We start from the raw sequence: 20,323 nt of genomic DNA, 5'->3' as shown, positions 1-20,323 counted from the left end.
CACCTCAGTTCTCTCAAACATCCCACGCTCTGTCATTCAAATCCTACGTGCAAATGTCTTAATTATTAAGGCTCATTCGAATAAACGCTCGAACACGTGTTAACTTATTTTCGGCAAAGATTCATTAAGTAAAAGTTCGTCTAATTGGTGATACAATGAGAACTGTATCCTCCCTTTATCAATTTACCCACCAAAGCCCTTCAAAGTATATAGCAATGGCAACTGAAACATTTCGAAGTGATTCGAATCTTCATAATCGAATCATCTTATTTATTCTTATTCAATAATTAAGGCCCCATTTTTACAATCATTACTTCTTCAAAGTGATTCAAATATTCATAGTCGAAACATCTTTGAAGTGACTCGAATCATCACAGTCAAATCATCTTCGAAGCGATTCAAATCTTCCTAATCGAATCGTCCTCGAATTGATCTGAATTTTCACAATCGAATCAATCACCTTCAAAGCGATTCGAATCTTCACAATCGAATCATCCTCAAAGTGTCTCGAATCTCCATAATCGAATCATCTTCAAAGCGATTCGAATCCCCACGATCGAAACATCCTGAAAGCAGCTCGAATCTTCGTACATAAATCTCTTCGAACTCGAAATTCGAGGCTCCGTCAGTGCTAAAAATCCCCCAAAATCCAAGGCGCAAGGTGCAGGGCGCCCGGAGGTTAGGTCACGCCGATGTCGGCATGCGCTCGTACGAGCGTGTGCATTTGTGTTCGCGCGCGCGGTCTCCTCTATACGTGCACAGAGATCCGGCGAATGGTCGCGTGTGTGCGCGTGGGACCTTGAATCAAGCAGCCTTTGTCGCCGCGAGAGTCGAAGCGGGCGCGGGTGCGCGCACTCGCTCGCCACCACGAGGTCGGCGAAAGTGTACCCGGAGCTTTTTTGCTCGGAGCCGACTCGCGAGCCACCGCTCCTCGTTTTTTTTTTTTTCCCTTCCTTACGCGTTTCCTTTTTTCGAGGTAGCGGCCCGTCCACCGCCATTTTTGCCGCGGCGCAATGCCGGAATTAGCGCGAGCCGACGCGCCGCGAAAAACAGGCCTTATCGCGGGATTTACCGCTGCGGAAACGACGATAAGCGGAACCGGGCCCCGAATAATAATCGTGCCCTCCACCCGCCGACTGCGCTCGGTTTCTCTTTCTTTTTTCCCGCCTCCTGAGCGGCCAGGCCTCCGTTTCGCTGCACGAAAAAGTGTCCATGGTTTTAGGCGACCGTGGATCTCTTGGCTATTGTTTGCCTTTGTTTGAGGAGAGTTCTATGGGGGGTTCGGTCTGCATCGAGATTGAGATGGTTCTGGGTGTTGAAGTGTTTGGGAGGTTTCGAGGCTAGAGGTTTTCTCCTCGTATGTGTTCAAACACTCGAGTGTATTTTTCCTCTGGTAATGTTGGTTTGTGAATGCTGAGTTATTGCGTGAATATTATTACAATATACGTATATATTAGTATTGTACAAGCAGGTAGCATATGACGTCTTGAAGATGTCTGTTTTATGTCCATTTTATGTCTGAACGTCTTATGTATTGTGACATAATTTGGGTGTTTTGATGTCATTCCACAATGTATGTCTTATAGACGTGTTATGAATGTTTTTTGAAACGTCCTAAAGATGTACTGATTTGTAACTTCGGACGTCTCAAAGACGTCTTTAGGATTCTACTGGATCTGGATGTCTTTGAGACATCTTTGTGTTATATAGGTACAAACAATAAATGGCTGTCTGGAAGAAGGGCATATATTGCATTTCGTAATTTACGGAAATTTGCAAGAAACCATAAACACAACCCATTGCTCACTGTAGTAATTAAGAAGCAGCTGGTACAACAGAAGCCCCTCTTCTACTGTGAAAATTAAATAACAATTCAACCAGTATCTACTTTAATACTTGCAAGCACAAATTTGTACGCGTCTCATTTCACGAAAATACTAATTTCCAAAAGTTTCTAACATACATCCTTCTTCTAGACACTCATTCATACGTCTCTACCAGCCACCAAATATTTCTTTCACAAAAATCTTGCATGTTCCAAGAGTGACTGCAAAATGTCATTAGGGAACTCCACGTCGACGTCAATCAGCACTCGAATTTCTCATCAAATTTTCTCGATTTCTCTTCAATAATTTCGCTCCAATTTTCTCGTCCCTCTTCGAAGACCTCTTTAAAGACCAATTTAAAGTAAAGTACCACTTTAAAGTACCACTTTAGCGTCACTTCTTTTTTCGTTCAGATCCAAAATATTGTGCCCTTATTCCCCAAAAACGCGAGGCAACGATCGCGTCGTCGACGCGTTAAAAACGTGGCGACGGAGGCGAACGATTCTACGCGCACCGCGTGCAAAACCGTCGACACGAAATTCCCCCGCGCGACGATAATACGCCGCGACGCTGAACTCGAGTGAAACAAAGGAGTTCGAGCCAGCCGTGACTGCTCGATACAGGTTCGCGATAATAACGAATCGAGACGCGCAGAATTCCGCGGCGTCGTTTCTCATTCGGAAAAGAAACGAAAAAAGAAGCGCCACGCATCCGAGATACCGACTAACGTGTCGCCAGCAATTATCCCTCCCTTTCAATATACAGGGCGTTTCTTATTGCTTGGACGAGTGGAGGAACGAAGACGAGAGAGAACACGCGATAACGGCCACGCGATTTCTTGGAAAACTTGAGGAAATTGTGAGGAGTAAAAACCTCTCAATTTATATTCGATTATGTAAAGTATTTGTTATTATACGTATTAGCATTATTTTTGCGACTGTCGTTTCTGAGGCAGCGTTAAGATGGCGAAATCGTGAATCTCTGAATGCAAGGGATTGGACCTTACATTTTTTAGTAAATTTTAGATACATAGGGTGTTTCGAAGTTCATTGTACAAATTGGGTTAGCGAGATTCTATGGCGCAAAATAAGGCTAAAATATAGTATACCGAAATTGCACGAGAGGCTTCGTGTTCAAGAAAAATGTACTTGAAAATTAGTCGAGTACTTAATAACTGCTATTTCAAATTTCACTCTAGACAGGTGCTTTGATCGAGACCAGTCAGCAGTAACAGTATCCTAATCATAAATAAGCATGCTTGTATCAAATCAGTCACAGTAACAGTCTACAGTGAAACCCATAACACCAGTTATTAAACAGTTAGCTGCATTCGTACTCGACTAATTCTCAAATAAATACTTAAAAACGAAGCCTCCCATGTAAATTCATTCTTCATAATTTTCGTCGTATATTGAGCAGTAGAATCTCCCTGACCCAACTAATTCCATGAATTTCGAACACCCTGTACAGCACTCCATATTTCATACTAATACACCGAAGTAGTTATAATAAAAAATTTTGCAGATAGAAATTTTCTCATCACTTTCCCAAGAAGTACGTCTTCCTGGTTTCCGAAGAAGTTTCAACCCCTTTGGAGTAGCGTGGAATGGGTAGAGGGGGGATGGGACGGGATGTAGTGAACCTAGCAACGAGCTTATACCGAAGGAGTGGCGTACACCCGTGGTCGGATTCTTTGGTTGATGAGGACGCAGGTTCCCAGAAGGCTTGTGCGAGGCCCAGCTGGCCAACAGAAAGAGATCGGAGATTCCGCGCGCTTGGAATTAATATTAGACGGCGACGAGAGCCGCGGCCCATCGAAAAAAACGGAGAAGCGAGAGCTAACGAAACCTGCGCCGCCGCGCCGCCAGAATATTCTCGGGGTCGGGATATACACGGTGGCGCGCGGACCAGCCGATTCCTCGTCCAGAAATAGGCCGAAACTGCCGCGATACATTTTTCTCCAGCGAGCCTTCCTTTTCGAGACAATCGATTTCCAGATCAGTTGGGCGACCGCCAATTCGACCGCGCGGTGATTAGCCAGCGCGCGATTGGGCGACCTTCGAGGCGGTTCTTAGACGTGGTGTCACTTAGAATTAAAAAGATGCAGGTATTGATGGGTTTTAGGCCCACGATTCGTTGACGAGTCTATAGAGGAGACTAGAATTCAGGGTATATGCTGAGAGAACGAGTATATAGAGAATTCGGGTGCTGGAAGTCTAATGTCCCTTGTGTTAAACATGGAAGGGTTTTCTCGTTATAGGCTCACAGTTTTTTAAAGACTCTAGGTATAGCAGGCAGTACCTACTTTTCTGGGAACTTGAGTATTGGAACTTTATTTTCATTTTATCAGAGATGCAAGTGGCCCCTCGCTATAGAGTCACAGTTAATTGACGAGTCTATATAGTCAGGACTGTGTACTTTCTTGAGGATTTGATTACTAGAAGTCTCATTTTTCTCATATTAAAGATGCAAGTGTTTTCTCGTTGTAGGCTCACAGTTCTTTAAAAACTTCAGGTATACAATACCTATTTTTCTGGAACCTTGAGTCCTGCAACTCTACTTTAATCCTATCAGAGATGCAAGTGGTTTTTCGCTATAGATTCATAACTTATTAATGAGTCCATAATGAAGGCTGCTTTCCTGACAATTCAGGTACTGGAAGTCTAGTACTCTCGTATTAAAGATTCAAGAGTTCTTGTTATAGACTCACAGCTCACTAGTCTACAGTGAGTCTAAAGCTAGAAACTTTCTCCCAAAAATTATAAACTCGTCTATTAGAACTCTACTTTATTCTTATCAGCAATTCAAGCTGAGTCCTCAAACAAAACCTCGTCTCCATAAAATAATTTTTTCATAATCACTGAATACCTATAAGCAACAAGCTTACAGCGAAACACACAGTCTCGTCCAATGACGATACAACAACGAATTTTAAACTCTCATTATGTCACTAACACTCCATTAGCTTATAACTTCAAGAAACACATCCCTCGTTGTACCTAATTCTCTAAGCGAGCCTACATCGAGGAACACTGTACGTATCTTTATTCGGTGTTTGTCTCCTCCACGAACGCCTGCGAGGGTATTGAATTTTTGTGCACGCGTACAAAGCCGCGTACGGTCGATTCGACGAAAGTGCAACGAGGCGCCAGCTGTTCTCCTCTCCGCCTCCACGCGCTCCTTCGCCACCCTCTTCTACTATTACTCTCTCTCTCTCTCTCTTTCTCTACCGACGACCCTTTCGGAAATTTCGTCTCGTCATCGTTCCGACAACGCGTCTTCCGCTCGCTGTCTGGCTATCGATCTGCACTGCGTAGGTTGATGGAATTCTCGCCTCTGCTATAGCGAAAGAGTCGTCGTTTCTTGGACGTAGTCTTGTCGTTACAAGGGGGAGGAAGGGGGATCGTGTTAGAAATAGGAAGGGTGAGGTTAATGTGATAGATTGACTCTTGGATGAAGTATAGTTTCAGAGGACAAAAATTTGGAATATTTGAAAATTTGAAAAATGAAGAATTAAAAGTTTGAAAATTTGAAGAATGAGAAATTAGTCAATTTGAAAACGTTGCATGTTTGAACATTTGAATATTTTAAATACTTAAAATATTTTGAACACTTGAATATTTGAAAATTTAAAAATTTGAGTATCTGAATATTGAATATTTGAAATACCAAAAATCTGCAAAGTTAAAAGCTTGAAAACTAGAAAACTTCCTGCAAAAATTTCCCATTAATTAACACGGCACTTAAACAAACACTCGCCAGTTTAAAGTACTAACAGTCAATTACTCTTCAGAATCCAGTCCACGAAAATCGTCGTCGATCATGCTTAGCAACCCTTAAATTTTCGTCAAGCATCGTAAAATTCTTCCAGATTACTTTCGTCCCCTGGAAATACTTGAACGAAGTTCAGGCAAAGTTGAGCGTCCCATTTTTTCCAGCGCAGAAATCGCTCCGCGCTTGAAAGAAATCGAAATCCATCTGGCAGATAGCTTTAATTTATATCGTGCTCGGCGAAGAGCGAACGGGACGATAAAACACGTCGAAGAAGTTGGAAAGTTTCGCGTCAGCCCGCTAAGACTGATGCCGATGGTAGATCGATCGATTTCGATTCGCGATTCCAGCCCAGCTTCCTGCACGATTTATATTCGCTGGGGCGCCTAGCAAACTACAGATTACAAACTTCGAATTTCTTTCTCCGGCCCGTAATTCTTTTTATCGAAGGAAATGCGACCGAACGTCGACGGAGCTCGTGCGCGCACGCGATATCAGCGCGGCGAGTTTCGCGACCTTTAAAGATTAAAGTTCGCGGTATTCAGTCTGGACTAGATTTATGGACCTCTAGGAAAGTTCAATCGCCTGTGGCCTGCGTGCTGATCTCCGCGCAGGTGTTTCGACACACGGCTCGGGAGCCTCGTCTCGTGACTACGATCTGCGAGGAGAACGTGCTCGTTTGGTTCGCGATCGTTTACCAGTTTCTGTGAGAATTTCTTGCTCTGAGTCACTTTGTTTTGAAAGGGTACCACTGTTATCGAGTATTGTGGGATTATCTGACGATACTTTGTGTCATGGAGTTCTGGGGTAGATACCTAATTTTGTAGGTATACTGATTGTTAGTTTAAACGGATGTTTGCAGTCTCAGGGATTTGAGAGATTGAAGAGTTTATGAATTGAGGACTCAAAATTTCAGGTACATGACTCTTTTTAGGTACTTGGAATTTTAGGCACTTGTGTCTATTGGATCTGTCTAATTTCTATTTCCTATATTGATAATTAGTTCATGATTTGTAGTATTTAGATTTCATTTTCATTGGACATTTCAGGTTTAGGTACCTGATTCTCTGCTGACACCTCAAAGTTTAGGCACTCGTTACTGTCGGATACATTGAACTTTAGGTGTTCAATCTTCTTAGGTACTCCAAGTTTTAAACACTCTTTTCCACTGGGTACTTCCTATCAGGTACTTAGAACTTGCGTACTCTTTTCTATTAGGTATTTTAGGTTTAAGGTACTCTTCTCTATCAGCTACATATTTTGAGTTTAGGTACTCTCTCTTATTATCAGGTACTTCGAGTTTAGGTACTCTTTTATATCGGGTACTTTAGCATTTGGCTCCTTTTTTCTATTAGGTTTCTAGAATGTTAGACTACTACTTTTTATTAAGTCCCTAGAATTTAGGTACTCCTTCTATCAGGTATTTGACACATAGTATTACAAATCTGATAGCCATGTATACTAGTCAGTTACTTCATCATCTGCATATTCACCTCCGCCAGATACTTCAATTGCAGACACATGCAACATTTAAACATTCATCTCTTTTAGTTACCTCAAAGGATCCCCCAACCCCAATCATCCACAAAACCAAACCTCTCCCCTGCCCTCGCCAAACTTTTCCACCACGAAGTGACTCAAGGACGCGAGGTCTGCATCAGCAACGCGACGCACGCGACCGTCGCGTCGCGGCAGCGATGTTCGCGGTTTAATTCGCGCGTCGCGGCAAGGGAAAGTGCACGGGCAAACGACAGTGCAAGTTTCCAACGATAGCGAAAGCCCTGGCTGACGGCCACAGCTGTAAAGCTATTAGAGAGAGTTTTGCCCGCGCGGGCGCTCGAAAAGCGTCCGTGAGATAGCGAGAGCTGTTGCTCTATGTACCCAGCCGCTATGTGCATCGACGAGCGGCGCGGCGAACGCGTGTAGATGCATTCGAGCGACGGGCGCGCGTGCTGCAGATCTACGCTGCCACACGGCTCGTTCGTGGTGTGCTATGTACACACGAACACGGGCGAGCGACGCTGGCCAGGGGAGAAAGAGAGATGGCCTAAATGGCGGTCGATATCTCACGGACTACCAGCGTCGCCTCGGTTTTCGACGATGGCTTCGAACCTCTTCCGAACAATGCCCGTCGTGTCGAGCAATTGATTCCGATCTCCCTCTGGAGCGATTAAATGGCGGGGGAGTAGGGACGTCGAGCGTTGAAATAAACGTTCGTTAGCTGTGTAATAGTTTCTTCTTTTTTCCCTTTTCCAGCGGGAAAGATCGTGGCTCGGTCGACTTCATGCCTGGTTTTGGGGTGGTCCCGGGGGTTTCTTGGCGTACAGAATGGTAGTGATTGGGAGTGGAGATAGTGATCAGATTGGGTGGTAATAGTTGAGTAATGAGATGGTAATTATGGTGGAAATATTGTGAGGTATATGTATGAGGGTCAGTAGTTGTGCTATTATAGACGCTTCGTGGGTGAGCTGTGGATATTTATGTACGTCCATTTTTTGGGGAGAGAAGCTGAGAAATTGGTGTTCAAGAGAGACTTGGCTTATATTCGGGAGAGACTTGTTTGCCTAAAATTTGAACGTTCCACTGTGGAAATATCCAACATTTTCAAATATTCAAATTTTCAAATCTCCAAACCTTCGAATATTTAAATTTTCAAATTTCCAGTTCACCGAATATTCAGATTTTTAAATATTCCCAGCATATATATAAATAAATATTCAAATTTTCAAGCATTTCAATCCACAAAATTTAAATGTAGCATTCAAATTTCCAAGCCTACAAATTTCAAAAATCGTTTCAAAATTCCTTTACCTACTCCGATTTCCTAGAACACATCGTCTCTAATATCTCTAATTTCTCTTTTACACATACGAATTCTCAATCTCTTTTCCTCTTCAAAATTTCCCACAATTATCTCCTTACGCACGCACCTAAATTGCATTACTTTAATCAGTCGTAAAGTAATCTAAAGCCAGCATCTCGCCAAAGCCCAATCAATTACTTCGAAACCTCCTCTATCTGTATTACCCTACTTCCCAGCAATTTTCCCGCATCTATCACGCGCGTAATAAGCTTCACGCTCGTCGGTGATAATAACCGTGAATAAAAACTACGATCGTGGAAAAACCGGTTGGCGAGAGTAGAACGAGTGGGACGCGACGAGCTCGTAGCCATCGTCGGTCGCTCGGAGCGGCGTGAATGAACCGTCCAGGGACTAGGGCACAACATTCGCGGGTATCAAAGCGAGCGAGTAGGTGTGCAGACACGGCGAACGTAATAGTAACCTTGGCTTAGGCGATGGTCACGTTATGGTAACGTCTATGACACGTTCCCACGTAGTCGCGTGTCACGTTTTCGCTTACGATCGCGTCACGTGACCACGGAGAAAGGGGAGGACTCAATGAGCGAGCCTTCTCGTCTACTTTATCTCGAAATGATTCTTCGGACCCCCCCTCGAATCCCGCTAATTAATTTTCTGTCAGCGTCTTCTTGATTTCGGCGACGGGGGAAATGATAATTAGTGAAAATAATTGAATCGCTGGTCGAAGTGTTTGATACAGCCCTTTTTAGAGACGTTGAAATCGATGGGGAGTTTGAATGGGAGTGACTGGATTTTGTGGTATGAATGCTTCGGAGAGAAAGATAAAGAGGTGTTTAATAGAATCAGAGTTTATGACGTATGTAGTGCTGCACGAGATTCCAAGATTAATCTTGTTGTTGTATTGTCTTATCTCGAATTTTAAGACAAGAACAATACAGAACTACTTTATACAATGTATGAGACAATTCAAGACAAAGTTGTCAATAATCTTGGACAATCTTTTTTACAGTTATTTAAGTCTTTTTAAGTCTTTTTTAAGTTTTTTTTAAAAAATTTTTTATGATTTATTTGGAAACAATTATTAGTTATTTATATATCAGTTAATTTTCAATTATTAGATTTATATTGTTCGTATATATATAAAGCCATTAATTATTTTAACTCTTAACTATGGAAAATTATTGTGACATTAATTATTCTACAGTATAAAAATTAGACATAATCCATAGTATAAGTTTTTATTAAAAAATATATTACACTCACAAAACTTGCTTTGCGCTGGTTATATTTATGTGTAATTATAGAAAATAAATTGTAAATCAAATAATTAATTTACTATGTTTTAAAATTAACTTAACAAATTGTATCTTCAATTGGATATAATATCAAGACAATAGAAGATTCTTTCAACCAAGGCCAAGACAATATATAAATTTTCAAGATTTTTCAAGAACAAGACAATATTCTTACAAATATTCTCTTATCTTGACTCTCGTGCAGACACTTGACTAGACGCATGAAAGTATTTATTTATTGTGTACATACATAAATGAATTATTTCTAATACGTGAAATTTCGATTTTGTTTCAGATCGTACAAATCAACCGCCTTCTAACAAGCCACATTAACCTCAAGTGATTTCTATTTTCTTACGAAGCGCGAAAAAAAAATAATTAGTGTGTTTATATCGACATAAAGGAACGAAAGAAGAAGAATAGAAAGAAAGAGAAGAGAAGAGAGTTATTCCAAGAGCTTAGAGTTCAGAAGAAGACAAAGGATTAAGAGCTATAGTATCTAATTAGTGTACAAAGTATATCTGAATTAAAGGAAGAAGAAGAAAAAAAAGTTAAAGTCCGCCAGTGCCAAATCGAGAAAACGAACAAGGGAAACAAAGTTGACAGAGCCGCGTGTAGAAACGAAAGAATCGATTGTTGTACGTATAAGCGAGAATAGTATAAAATACAGCGCGAAAAGGACAAAAAGGGGGGAAACGAGGAAGACCGTAAACCAAAGAATCTACCATTTCATTTTTCTACTAATCACTCAGCAAGTAACGATACTCAAACTAACCAAGCGAGGAGCGCCACGAACCTGACCGCGATCCTCTCAGATTTTTAATTAAGGACAAAGCCGACCGACAAACATTTTTCTAAGCTAGTAGCCACCTCTACCGTAATTAAGCACTAAGTATAAACAGAATCAACTTCTAACAAAAGCCAAGGAAAAAACGCGGGCAGTGTCCACCGAAGTCCCATCCAAAGCGAGAAGAGACAGAATCGACCGCGGGGGGCTCGCGCACACAAATTCACTCCCAGAGAAACCGATCTACTTCATTTCGTAGCCTAAACCTGTTGAGTACAAACGACAGAAATAGAGTTATAGAGAGAGGGAGTAGAAGAATCATTGAGAACGCGAGAGAGAGAGAGAGAAAGAGTGAGAGAGTGAAGACGAGCGAGAGAGAGGGAGAGATACAAAACTCGAACCAAGGTACAACAACAAATTCTCAGGACACCAGCACAGAAGCAATCAAACGCCAACCAAGGAAGAACCATCCATCGATCCTTCCGCATCGAAACAATCGCCACTCTTCCCCAGATGCCACGCTGCCAGGGTGCCAACCAGCCTTCAGCTCGCATCCACGCCAGATAATCCCCGCAACAAGCGGCCACTCGAGGCAGCTATAACTAGCTGCACCTACAACCAACGATCCCCCGTGATTAGAGGGGGTGATCGCCCGTTTCGTCGAAGCAGGAATCAACCAGCTGACCCAGGAACGATCGACACTATCGGTATCGCGACCTCCTGCTCGCAGGGGGCTCGAGTCGCGATGACGTGGCGGGGAAGATGAGCGCCGAGGTAACGAAGGAGGTCGTCGCCACCGAGAGGGTAGCAGGCAGCCCTCCGGCGGCGGTCGCGACCTCGCCGAACTCGGTGGGTCCGGGTGACCCGGCGCGTCACCTGCCCCCGTTCAGCAGCTTCGCGGGGGACAACGCGATGGACAGCTCGACGACACTGACAACCCTCCACTCCCAGGACGTCGGCCTGGGGCTGACCTCCTCGTGGGACTACTACGAAGGACTGACGGGACGACTGATCGACTCGCGGGGCGAGGTGGTGCTCGCGAGCCAGTACAGGCCCTGGGAGTCGAAGAACGCCGGAGGCGGAGGACCGCCTGGCGGCGAAGGTCTCCCGAGCTTCGCGAGCCAGTTCACGGCGCCCAGCGAGGCGGAGCCGCAGCTGACGGCGCTGACGCCGTTGTCGCCAGCCTCGATATCCCACTCGCCGCCTGTCACCTCGGCGGTGGGGCTGCCCAGCTTCCACACCCTGGGCACGCCGCTGCCAGCGCCCCACCCGCACAGGGGCAGCGTGGGCTACCCCCTGGTGCCGGCGCCCGTCCAGGCCCGCGAGGTTCCCGCTCTGCAGCAGCAGCTACTCGACGAGAGGCACATCCAACTGCTGGGCTCCAGCCCCGTCCAGGCGTTCCCGCCGCCGCCACCTGGACACCCTCACCACACGGTGCTGACGGTGGTGAAGCCCGAGTACCCGCAACTCCACCACGCCAACTTCCAGAACCCGATGTCCACGGTGCTCGACTCGTCCCCGACGTCCAGGCCCATCGGCATCGATGGGAGGAAGAAGGAGCGCAGAAAAATACGCGCTGGCTCGATGGAGTCCGAGGACAGCGCTGGGGCTGGGAACGTCGAGAGCTCTGGTCAGGTGGCCGCTGTTTCGTCGACCGCGAACAGAGGGCCTCATCATCTCGGAGGCGGCATGGCCGATGCCGATGGGGACGGCGGGCTCAGCGATAAGCCGGCGAAGAAGAAGCGCAAGAGGTGCGGAGAGTGCATCGGGTGCCAACGCAAGGACAACTGCGGCGACTGCGCGCCGTGCAGGAATGATAAGAGCCATCAGATATGCAAGATGAGGCGGTGCGAGAAGCTTACCGAGAAGAAGGTCAGTTGCTTTTGTTTTTACTTTTACCTTCCAGGGGGAGGTTTCAGGACTTGGGAAGGAAAAATTGGGAGGAACATTTTCAACCTACCTACTTCAATTTTTAGATAGGATAAGAGATCCTATTACTGTGCTTTCTATATTTTACATGGAATCCTATAGACTTTATATAAAATTCAATTTATATATAATCATGTATATAAAATCAGATTTTATATCAAGTACAGTAATACACTGAGGCACAGTAATCAGATCTCCTACTCTATCCATTTAAATTTTCAACATCATCTTTAGATAGTCGTTCACCCAAACTGAAATTAACCTACGATCTACATTTCATCTCTCTCGCGCCTCCTGAAGAGTCAGTGAAAAAGCTCGTGTCGCTGGAAACGATAGTGAAACTCGCGCGGGAAACGAACTCGGGCGTATCGGGGTGACGCGCGACATCGGGGTCGCGGTCGTTCGGTCGAAATTCGTGAAAATCCCCAGGTGCATCGGTGTGTACTACGCGCAAGTAGGGAAAGGGTGTGGACCGCGGGGCGATGGTAGGGTAGGATAAACACTGGCGCAGCCGGCGTTATAGAACGCCGCGTATATATAGAGCCTGAACTTGGCCCCGATGCCTGAATGTGCCGAGAATCCCAGAGGGAAATACAGAAATACAGATAACCGAGGTGGTTTATTATTGTAGCGACATTGAATAGGGGGTTGGTGGGTTGACTGGCTCGTCGGATGGTTCGCTGGCTGGCTGTTCGGTTGCTCGCCTGCATCTGCTATATGTATAGCGATGTGTACGAGTTGTACGCAAATGTTCTCATCGAATTCTCTGAATTTTTATTATTAAAAGATCATCTAGATTTCTACAGTTTGGAAAAATCGTCGAAGAACAACGTCTCAATTTTTGAAAATTTTTCTTAAATTAGTGGGATAGGTATATTGAAATAGTGAATTCTGGGTAGCGTTAATGAGGGTTGTAGAAATGATTATTAGAAGAAAAATTAGTTCCTTATGGTAGGATCACTCGGACGAGGTAATATTTTAATTCATTCTGAGGATCACAGAAAATTAAATTTTTGAGATGCTAAAGGAATTTACTATGGAAGAATTAGTTATATAGTATTTCACTAGGTTTACAAAATACTTCAAACCTTCTACTGCATCCTATTACTTAACCTTGTCAGAGAAAAAATAACTACTAGGAGCTTCAACATATTATTCCTATTTATTTGAATATCTTCAAAATATTACTAAAATTAGTACAAATATCAGACAATTTAAAGAGTCCATAAATGAACTCATGAACCAAGCCACGAGTTTCAACCAGGACCCTAGCACACCTCTCTGCGCAATCGCCAAAGTCCAGAGACCCAAAACAATTTCATTCCCATCAGCCTAACACACTCTTCCCTCTCAACAAATCGCCAGCAATTCCTCTCGCTGAAACAGGATCCCGCTCCGTAGAAACAGTATGAAAATCCGCGCGCGTCACGTTCCAGAGGTCCGTCGTTCCCAAGAATCGTTACGCACGAGCCAGGATCGAAACGATCGGGCATAAAGCGAACGATCCGCGCGGCGCTCGTTTCGGAAACACGAAGCAAACGCGGGGTCGTTGTACCCGCGACGCGAGTCAATTTAATGGCAAAGTCGCGAGGCAACGCGTCCGCTGTGTGTGTGGGCGAGCGTGCCTGTACGTGCACGGAACGAGGCGAGTGTTCGCAGCGCGCAAACAGCCGTGTCGGGCTCGTAAGCAGCTCGGCTTATCGTAGGGCAAGTTCAAGGCTCGTCGCGGGTCATAATAATCGCGTATCGAACCGCGGCTCGTTCAGAAACAAACGTGTTGTTTGCCGTCCGATACAGGCCCAACACCTCGCCCCGCGCGCCGCGATAAACGCTCGCGCCTGACAATTAAGACGAATCGATTCGTTCTCGACGCCCAACTATTTTCCTCGGTACCAAGGAAACCGAGAAACGACGACGAATCGATCGCGCATCGGGACTTTATCTCGAAACTTTCTTTCACTCTGCCGAGGATATTCCGCCTCGTTGCTCGACTCTCTTTGTTGGAGCCACAGTAGCGTGACGATAGGGTTTTGGGGAGCCTTTGGCGGGATGGAGAATTGGTCGAGTTGTGTATGTTGGTAGAGACTCTGGTGGAGATATTTGGATACGTGAATTTTTGAATATTTGGAAACTTGTGTATCTCAGTTTTGGTGCATTTGACGCCTGGAAACTTGGGATGTTGAATGTTTCAAAATCTAACGTTGTGGAATATTTGAACAGTTGAAAGTAGAGGAAAAGGGGAATGAGTTTGGTGATATTGAATATTTGAAATTTTGGAAAGGCGGGAAATTAGGATCTTTGAAAATTGTGAGAGGTTTAGGAAATTGAATATTGGAATATATTGAATTTCGATATATTCGAATTGAGCTGGAGAAAGGTTGGACATTTGTACCTTAGTCAATTGAGAGAAATTAAGGAATTTGAATATTGGAATACCTAGATATACGAAATTTAGAATATTTGAGAGTAAGATATATTCGATAACTTGAATATTAGAATATATGAAATTTTGGAGATTTGTAAATGAAGCAAATTTGGAAATTTGGGTATTGAAACATTTGACATTTTGTATATATGAATATTTGAATATTTGAACATTAGTAGATACATTTAAATTCTTGAAAACAAGTGTACTCTCCCACTAAAAAATTTGACAAATTTGTATTAAAAAATTGAAACCTTCCATGGTGTCTTCAGTATTCAGCAACATCAACTATTACTGTACAGTAATCTCCGAAAGTCTTTATCCTGTCTCTGGCACTCTATAGACTCGTTACCTCTTGGTACGGAATCGCGATGCTACATCGATTGAAGCAGCAAATAAAATTGCACCGAGGATGTATCAGATGGTGACATGGTCGCACACTCGATCGTCGCGTCTCTCATCCCGACTTTATCGCGCCGCTTTCCGAGCTGACCTTAAGTGAGTCACTGACAGCTATTATCGTGACTTTCACGGACAGCCGCGCGTAGGCAGAGACCGCATCTCGTGATGAGCCGCGATTAAACGAGAAAATTGTTGTTCCGCTCGATGATAGCCTGTCCACTGAAAATAATATGCGATTCTCTCCAAGTCGATCGGTCACTCGCGACCCTGTCACGATATCGCTGGCTCACCTTACCCGTTCTCGCTCCATTATGATCCTGACGGACGATTATGCTAAGTTCTTCTCCTTTTTACGCCCTATTAAAACGGGGATGCGACGTCTGGCCTCGGGTGACCGTAATTGCGATAGAACGGAATTGCCAGGCGGCAGACGGCTTGCTAACAGGACAATTCTAGTGTATGAATATTCAGAAAAATCTGGAAAATTAGCGTTTATGCTTTAATGGAATTTCTGGCTACAAATTGTGCTCGTATACTTTCAGAAAGACTTAAGTGCTTCAGTATGCTTAAGTATCTAAATTACTTTTTATTTTATACTTAACAAGATATCCAAAATTCCAAATACTCCAGTAGGTATTCAAATTTACATCCTTGCCTCATTTTTAAATTCCTAAAATTTCATATATTCTAATATTCAAATTCCTAAGTTTCTCTCAGTTTTCAAAGATTCTAATTTCCCGCCTTTTCTAAATTCCAAATATTCAATATTATCAGGCTCGTTTCACTTTTCCTTTGGGGTAAGAGGCCCCATTGCTGTCTGATCTCATTACTGTGTTTTCCATATAACATTTATGTAAACTAAAAAATACTTCTATATGGAATATTCTCATTACATATTTAGGAAAAGTAGGGTAAGAGACCGTGTTACTGTTCCTGAACCTATTTCTATTCTTTCTACATAAATCTATGTAAATACTGTGCCAGAACCCATTACTTTGCTTTCCATATAAAATCTATGTAAACTACGAAATACCTCTACCACGAGGAATATTCTCATTGCATATTTAGGAAAAATAGGATAAGAGACTTACTATGCCTGAACCTATTATTAAGCTTTCCATATAAAATCAATCTAAACTACAAAATCCCTCTGTCACGTGGAATATCTCTACTGTAGATTCAGGAAAAATAAAGAGACCCTGTTACTGTGCCTAAACTCATTACTACCCTTTCCATATAAAATCTCTGCAAAGCACAGTAACAGTTTCCAACACAGTAACAACGCCCCTTTACCCTATTTTCCCCGAATCTGCAATAAGAACGTTCCACGTGGCCGAGGTATTTCGTAGTTCTCCAGCGGCACGTGGACGATGGTTCGATGGCACAGAGATCGCGTTCAGGGTGGAAAAACGTGAAGAGAGGCTGCGGATGATAGATGGGCACGAGTCGAAGACCCGGCGCGTAGAGGCTCGCCGTCACAACAACCCACACCCCTGCAGATCTTAACACCCTCTTTATCCCGAGGGAAAGCTCGCCCCCGCTGTCTTTCTGCCTCGCGAGAGAGGAGCCCACCCTCGAGTTCATCGTACACCTGCCGTCGAGAGGCCATCCGCCCCGCGATGCCCCAATTTTTATCGCCTTTCTCGCTGTTCTGACCCGGTTCCCGTTCAACCCCGCCAAGGGAAGCATTCCACCCATTCGACTCGTCCTTCCACCCTTCGACCGTTTCCGGGACATCGAGTGTCCTTGTTGACTTGAACTCTCGCCCTTAGTGGGGCGTCTCCCAAATTGTTCGTGATTTAATCAGCCTGTTAGTATTATTCTGGATTTCTGTCGGCGGGCATGTTCGAGGCTTAGGATATGGGCTATTAGGATATCTTGTCGTGTTTATATGAGGCATTATATCTGCTCGTTATTTTGCTTTGGGTGGAGATTGTGAGGGGTTTCTAAGAAAAATAACTCTTGTTCTGCTTTTGTTGGAAACTCTGGGGATGGAACGAGGAGACACAGTCTTAGGTTTTATAAGTTTGTGTATTTTGAACTGAAATGTTCTTTATAAATGGGTATTTCTAATCAAAACTGAAATTATTATTTAAGTACACCTTGATAGACCGATTTGCCTTGCAAAGTAAATATAGAAATCCCATCTTTTAGATCCTCAAGTGATTGTGAGTTAGACTTAAGTTCACCCTTCAACAAAAATTGGAATTATTACTTAAAGACTTTGGTGCACTGATTTATCCTAAAAAATAAATACAAAATTCCAGTTCCCTAGATTTTCCACTAAGAAAGACACTATATCATAGCTACAGTCCCTCAAAAATTGAAATTATGAAATAAAATTAAATCGCAAGAACAGACTTACAATGCATCGATTAATCTACAATATATATGTATGCAGTAAACTTGAACTGCACAAAAAACGTGACAACTTCAGCCGTAGATTTTCGACAGAGGCCACTTTCCTAATTACCATCGCAATTGGCATCGTTGCCTTCGCCCTCCGACACCGCTCGACCCTTCAAAACGTTCGCCACTTGGCGGGCTTCGCTTCGATTGGATCGATACTCGTGAACCTCCCCGAGGATCGTCCCTAGGAGGCGAAACGGCTGATCGACTGCCGCCGCGCGTCTTTATGCCAAGGTTGTTACGATTTGCGAACGATGTTATCATCGGTCGTCCACCGACGAAAGACGCGTCGCCGCTCACGCGCGGCATTACGTGCTACAGTTGTTACGAGAGACAGGGCGATTCACACGTGCCCGTCGAGAATCGCGTGACGGGGATTCAGAAAGAGATAGGATCGTGGAAGACTCGTCGCTTTCAAAGGGGTAATTTCGACGCTTTGGCGCTCGCGTATCACGATTTCGTAATGCTGGCGTTTGGGTTACGATGCTGCGGTACGTTGAACTTGAAGACGACATTTAAATCGAACAAACTGTACAAAGAATTACGATTAAAAAAAATTCTAACAAGAAATTTGGACTTCGTTTTAGGTAACAACACAGACAAATTGCGTATCTATTTATGTTTATATTTGAAAATAAATATTAAAAGACGAATGTACTGTTTGAGTATCAGAAACTCGACTGACTGAAATAGAAATTAAGGAAAAGTCGTGATGCAAAATGAGTGGTAATGACTGAGAGAAATTGGGACAGCCACCCTATGCAGCGGTGCTCGGCACCCGTTTCCCGATTGATCGGTCAGAGGCCAAGGGCGCAGGGAAAGCTGCCTCGTTTCTACGTGACCTACGCGAACCGGTGGTGCGGACACGCGTTTGCAAGTGGATTGCTGGAAATTGCTGCATAGGATGGGCGGAGCGGAGCTGGGTTGATCGCGCGGTGGGGACCACACAATCGGCCAGGTCCGAGTGGACAACTTGTGGCCCCACAGAAAACCTGCACGGTTGTCGCGCTCCGCCCATGACTCATGGTCAGATTTATACGCGATACGTGAATCACGATGATGGATTTACACCGTCGTTATCGATCATCTTCAAACGGATGCCTCCTTTTGCGCCTCTGCGAATTGCCGGCTCTTTTGTATATACGGGGCGAAGGAAGAGCTTGTATGCACAATAGAAGTTCTATCGACACTGTGGCAGCCTGTAACGTTGTTCTACGTCATTCTAGGACAGAATCATTTTAGCTGACTGCTGGAAATGTAGTACTGCGATGTATATTAGAGTCTATTGTAGTGGGACCCTACGAACGTAGCGCTACGTCATATTAAAGAGTATTGTAGTAGGACCCCAGGAATCTAGTTTTACGTCATGATGGAGTATTTTATAATACTAGGGAATTTCAGTCTTTTTGTAGATGAGTTCTAGACTTTTTCGTGGTTGTTTATGTAGCATCTGTTATTATATATAATATGTTTGTCTCGGCAAAATAATGTATGGGACAAATATGTCCAAGTTTTCCAATAACGTTACGTTCATTCCAACTTTATGCCTCGATAAGTTGAAGTCTATAGCCAGTGTGCTGATATTCAGTCGAACTCCTTGTACTCTTCAGAAATCATTATCTAGACTATTATTGGTGGCTCAGAAGTTGTCAGTAGATATTATTGGCCTCGCAGAGAAGCACACAAAGATGGCACACACGAATTTCCCTTACTGACCGAATTGGTCACACTTATTACTACTCACAGCGAACTGAGCACCCTTCACCTCCTCTGTGACGTCTTATCGACAACTTCTGAGCTCCCAAGTAATACCTTCTCCACACAAAACAAAAGAAACCAAAACTTTGCACACCACTAACCCCTTCACCTACAATTATCTTTCGTAATATCACCTTCACTGCCTCCCTGAAACAGGTATCTATCCCAAACTGCCAGCCACAAAGCTCCCATTAAACAAACATAGACCTCTCACGCGATGGTGCGTGATCGGTTACTGACGAAACCTCCCCATCACGCGTTACCGCGTAATCGGCATCGAAGGTCCTGCAAAAACTCCACGAGTCAGACTCGTTGAAAAGAATGAAGGGGTTAAAATCGAGCCACTGAATTTCCATGAAAATGTGTTTCGAGCTGCTCTTTCCAAGGCCATGGAAACGTCTCTATTTTGCCCGCGACGTAGAGGGACAGAGTTGATTGGCCTGATGGCCGATAACCCTGAGCAGCCGTCAATTGTGCCCGGTCATCGTGCGGTTATCGGTTTCGCGAACGTGTGCCCGCGACTTTGCTCGCTGAAACGTTCTCCGGACGCGCGGCGTCAACGGGGCTCGGCGTCGCTGCGTAACCGAACACTCGTCGCCACGGACGGATCCTCTTTCCCGCGTCTTCTACTTTGTCGGGCTTCGCACAGTTTCGATTTATCGAGAAACCGGAACCGAAAAGCCCGCCCGATGCCGATTATTCGTATCGCCGGGAGCCAAGTACCGACTAGGGGGACAGCCCTTTCGCGAATCGATCCCTAAGCGTGCGAATTACCTGCGAAACGCCTCCTCTCCCTATCGCGATTATTCGATGAGAGTAGCGAGATTGAGGTTCCAGGGGCGGGAAATTTGGTACGTGGAGTTTGGTTATACAATTAATTGACTTATTTTGAAGTGTTGT

At 44.3% G+C, this 20,323-nt stretch overlaps 1 protein-coding gene across 1 annotated transcript in view; it reads left to right on the top strand.

Annotated features, from left to right (window-relative positions):
- The first annotated feature begins 11,170 nt into the window (after positions 1–11,170).
- The window catches only part of Tet (tet methylcytosine dioxygenase-like), a 129,419-nt gene continuing 120,266 nt past the window's right edge, over positions 11,171–20,323 (top strand). The window contains exon 1 of the mRNA XM_076393638.1: positions 11,171–12,372. Coding sequence (XP_076249753.1) covers positions 11,263–12,372 — 1,110 coding nt within the window. The 5' untranslated portion in view covers positions 11,171–11,262. The remainder of the gene's footprint in view (positions 12,373–20,323) is intronic.

Source organism: Calliopsis andreniformis, chromosome 1 (assembly GCF_051401765.1).
Source record: "Calliopsis andreniformis isolate RMS-2024a chromosome 1, iyCalAndr_principal, whole genome shotgun sequence".
Classification (NCBI taxonomy): Eukaryota; Metazoa; Arthropoda; class Insecta; order Hymenoptera; family Andrenidae; genus Calliopsis; species Calliopsis andreniformis.
Note: the sequence above shows the minus strand (reverse complement) of the source record. Positions and strands in the feature narration are given on the sequence as shown.